The 4,680-nt window shown below is 34.1% G+C and overlaps 1 protein-coding gene across 2 annotated transcripts; it reads left to right on the plus strand.

The window, feature by feature from the left end:
* The first annotated feature begins 589 nt into the window (after nucleotides 1-589).
* Nucleotides 590-4,452, plus strand: LOC18107079 (actin-related protein 2/3 complex subunit 4). Of its 2 annotated transcripts, XM_006373007.3 has the most exons (8): nucleotides 590-786; nucleotides 861-926; nucleotides 1,004-1,056; nucleotides 1,184-1,211; nucleotides 1,324-1,398; nucleotides 2,196-2,300; nucleotides 3,106-3,195; nucleotides 4,125-4,452. In XM_006373007.3, the coding sequence occupies exons 1-8, from the start codon at nucleotides 784-786 to the stop codon at nucleotides 4,212-4,214; spliced, it is 510 nt and encodes a 169-aa protein (XP_006373069.1). In that variant the 5' UTR covers nucleotides 590-783; the 3' UTR covers nucleotides 4,215-4,452. The 2 variants fall into 2 exon arrangements, with proteins under 2 accessions (XP_006373069.1, XP_024444122.1); XM_024588354.2 differs by lacking the exon at nucleotides 3,106-3,195 and having other exon boundaries at nucleotides 595-786.
* Nucleotides 4,453-4,680: the final 228 nt, after the last annotated feature.

The raw sequence follows: 4,680 nt of genomic DNA on the forward strand, positions 1-4,680 counted from the left end.
CCCACCATAAAACCCACAACAACATTACTAACCCTTTTCTCTCTTTCCTCGATGAAATCCCTCTCCTCACACCCAAGCAAAACCATCACAAAGCGCCACCATCTCTTCCTCTTTGTCCACACTAACACCAGGCAAAAACTATTACCAATCAACTATTTTCTCAAACATTATTTCTTCTGAAATAATATTATCTTTTTTGGTATTGTTAATTTGTTGCTGGTCAAACAATGTAGGATTGAGAGGATAAAATTAAGAGGTGTTTAGGAACGCGGTGCAAACCGCGTTCCCTCAAATTTTGAATTTTATTTTTTTGCTTAAAATAATTTTTTTATATTTTTAAATTATTTTAATGTGCTGATGTCAAAAATAATTTTTAAAAAATATATTTATAAATAAAAAATATTTTTAACCGTCACCATCATTATAATTTCAAGCACGCCCTAAACAACTGGCTTGAGTTTAAGAGAAGTTGGGTCAGTTTAGCCGATTAAAAAAGAAGAAAAATAAAAATAAAACCACAGTCATGCCATAAGTAAAGTTAAACGACGTGTAGTTCGACTCTCTCTTATTTTTTTTTCCACGTAAGTGCAAGGCGTAATCTGCCACCAGAAGCAACAAACAAAACCCATCAAAACTTCCACCAAGTCAAATCACACCCACCTCCCACTCCACCTCCAAACCCACAGCACCAACAGCAACAATTCTTCGCAATCCAAAAAATCGAAATCGTATAAAACGTTGCAGTTTCGACACAATCAATCTCAAATCCAGAGCTCTGGCTAAATGGTAAACCCTAATCTCTTTCTTTCCTCTGTGATCTTACTCATTAATTTGATTCTAATTTCGTTATTATTTTGCAGGCAACTTCATTGCGCTTGTATTTAACATGTATACGGAATACTTTAGAGGCATCCTTGTGCCTGCAGGTAATGCTTGCATTATAAAATTTAATCCCTCCCTTAATTACTTTTTAATTTTTTTGATTTTCGAAACTGCTTTGCAGAACTTCCCTTGTCAAGAAGTTGAAAGGCATAACAAACCAGAGGTCGAAATGAAGTATGTTTTCCATTTTTTATTAAAAAGGAAAATAAGTTATAATATTATTCATAATTGTTTCCTGCATTTCGAGCTTGCTTGTGCAGTATCTTGAGGAATGTTGTGATCTTTTGTTTATGTCTTGCAGGACGAGCCCGGAACTTTTGCTAAATTCTGTAAGGATCATTTTGGTTGATGCTAAATTTTAATTATGAAGAAATGTTTTGTTGTAGTTGTTGTGCTGATGGATATCTAACTTGATTGCGTGTGATGATGATGCTATTGCAGATTTTGATATGTAGAAATGAGGCTGAAAAGTGCTTGATAGAAACATCTATTAATTCGTTGCGTATTAGCCTCAAGGTGAAGTGTTTATCTCAACTTTTAGATTAATGTGCCTGGCAGAGCTGTATAGTGAAAATAGGACTTTCTTATAGAACAGTATGTGTCATTGTGAACAATGTTTTTCTGCTCATTTTGGTTACTCGTAACATATGAAAATGGTTGCTTGTGGGCTACTTTTTAATCTTTTAATTCTTTCTAATAGGCTAGTTGGTATGTTGTGTCATTTTCAGGATTGCACATCTATAAGTTTTAATGGATATTGTTTGGTGTTGAATATGTCATGGTTTGATCAAAGGGAAACATTCCATTTTGCTGCTGCAGAGAGTTTTCCAATTCACCTATAAAAGATTGTGTTTTAGAAACTTCTGTCCTCCTATTTCTTTCCCTGTGTTCGTCAAATCTAGATTATACATTACATATGCAGCATGGTTCAGGGATCCCATGAAGATTATCAAAGAAGTGTCAGGCACGTAGGCTTAATAATTTGGTGTTAATAGTCTAAGCTGCTAAAGCAGAATCATTGAAGTACTCATCCTAGAATAACAGTCAGGTGCATAGTTATACAGTATAAGAATAGCCGCAAAACTTCAAAGATAAGTTGATTTTGCTGCTAAACTTAGTCATACTCATTCTGTTCATGTTAGCTTTTTGAGACCAAAGATACTATGTTCTCTTCTTCTTTTTCCTTTGGTGTTGTATCTCTTTTTTCATTTGGATTTCTTGTGTTTATTTATTAACTTGACACAGCATAAATTGCATCCAATTCCTATTCTCAAATTTTTTCCTTATATGCATATTTATTTCCTCTTGTACAGGTAAAGCAGGCAGATGAGCTTGAAAACATACTAACTAAAAAATTTCTTAGATTTTTATCAATGAGGGCAGAAGCATTTCAAGTGTTGAGACGAAAGCCTGTACAGGTATGTGTTGTCTCATATGAATGAGCTGAAAAGTGCTTCATTTTGCTTGACAAAATCAACTGTTGATTGTTTATGTGAATTTTTGTTTTCGGAGTTGCTAGGACTTCATTCACAAGGTTGGCATACCTTGAGTTGCAGGAAAACTTGTGCCTTTTCTTGGATGAAAAATAACATTGTCCGGATTCAGATTAGCGTAGTTTTTCCTTTTCTTAGAAGAACATTAAGCTGGTCAAGCCAAATTGGAATACTGGTTCAAGTCTTTCTCCATAATACACAAGCACCTTGCTGCTCAGGAAGTTGGGTCCTCTGTTTCAATAAGTAACAGAGAATTTGCAAATAAGGGATATGATAACATAATTTGATCTCAATGCAATATTATACAAAAAAGTTTGTCTCTTCAGTTCTCTCTATGAATAGAATTTTAAATGTTTTTTATTGTAATGGATTATGAAGTCTATGTGGTCAAGTGTTGGTGAAAGATTCTTTTATATTTAAGCATTTACAATGAATTTTGGATACACATGTGGATTTATTGATTATTTTTATTTTCAAAATGCAATTTATATCCTGGTCTAATTACTTGTAATCATATCAATGAACCCTGGTTACTGGCTGAATTGAATTTTCAAACTTATTCTGTTTAATATTATTTTTAATTCAGTAAATAGTAATCTGATCATGCGCCTGTCATGTAAAGTTTCAGCTTATATCTCTGAATTAATTTACAAATTGCTGACAGACATTTGCTATATCATGTTGATAGCATTCTTATGTTGATATGTTATAATGATGCCTTACTTATCAGGGTTATGACATTAGCTTTCTAATCACAAACTTCCACTGTGAGGAGATGCAGAAACGCAAACTCATCGATTTTATTGTGCAATTCATGGAAGTAAGATTTAACCATTCCTTGCCACTTGCTTGGTCTTTTCTAATTAGATTTCCTTCTAGAATATGGTTTTGATGTTATTCTCCCAGGTATCACCTGCTATTTGATTATACACATTGTGAAACTCAACCATAAGGCTAAGATGTTATATTTACACTACTCGTCCATGTCCTGAGTTTTTTTAACTCTCTGAAGGGGGGAGAATTGAACAGGAAAGAAAGATTGTTTCAACCTTTACATTACGTTGTAATTGTGAACAATGCTTTTATTGACATACTAAATTGATTTTAAGTATTTCAAATTTGGTGCACAGTGTATGAAATCAGGTGTTCCTTCATCCACTACTTCAAATATGCTAAATTGGGATTAAGTTTCCTTAGCAGACCATCCTTTCCTCTTCAACCCATTAGTTTTAGTTATGTGCTTCATCGTTGTTCAGTTTCAGATGAATAAGTCATTTGGAGAACTTCGACGTTTTTAATTATGAAATAATTCTATAGCTCTAGAAACTTGTTCATGATAAAGACTGTATATGGTTTGCTCTCTCAACTTTGAACTGATTTAATGGATTCTCCATATGGGGGAAAATGAAGGTGAAAATTATGGCTGGTCACATGCATATGGCCATTCCATGCTACCTTGTGATGGTTTACATGTTGTCAAGATTAACAGCACCTGGATGGGAAGATGTGATTATCTAGTTTTATTATGAAAGGAAAGTTGGCTTAAACTTTACTCCTTGCGCGGTTACATGATTTACCTTTCATCCATCCGCCCCAGTTTAGGTCTTTATTTTGTTTATGTGGGGTTCTGAGCATGTAACTTTTTACCCGTTTATTTTTGCTGCAAATCTATTCTTGTTGCACAAATGGTTCAACAGTGTTTTAAAATTGGAAGCTTTCTCGATCACACACTTTGTTCTCCAATTGCAGGATATTGAGAAGGAGATAAGTGAATTGAAAATGTCTGTGAACACACGAGGGAGGCTGGTTGCTACAGAGTTTCTGAAGCAATTTATTTAATTACGATGCCAGTGCTATTTATCCAAACATTGAATGCCCGTGACACAGCCTGAGACTGTTTTTGGGTTAGTGGTATTTAGCATGCCTGCTTGCTTCAGTCATTCGTTTTAATGTCTTGTAAAATTGTCGTTGTGTGACATGTAATTTTCCATCCTCAACTTGAGTCATATTGATAAACCATCTTCCCCCCTAGTTTGAAAGACAGGCCAATCAATCAATGATCGAAAGTCACAATTCATGTGTTCTTGTTCCTGTATAGATTAGCAACGATAGAAGATGAACAGTAAAAAAGCACATGACAATAATTAACTAAAAAAAAATAAGTTAACAATATCATACTTGTAAGGAAATGGAAATGAAAGAAAAGATTGTTGGAGATTGTTGGAGATCTATCGTAACTCCACTATGAATATTACTCTGAATATTACTCGTGACTAAAAGAGTTTGTTGAAATGGTTCAAATCTC

The sequence above is a fragment of the Populus trichocarpa genome, chromosome 17 (assembly GCF_000002775.5).
Source record: "Populus trichocarpa isolate Nisqually-1 chromosome 17, P.trichocarpa_v4.1, whole genome shotgun sequence".
Classification (NCBI taxonomy): domain Eukaryota; kingdom Viridiplantae; phylum Streptophyta; class Magnoliopsida; order Malpighiales; family Salicaceae; genus Populus; species Populus trichocarpa.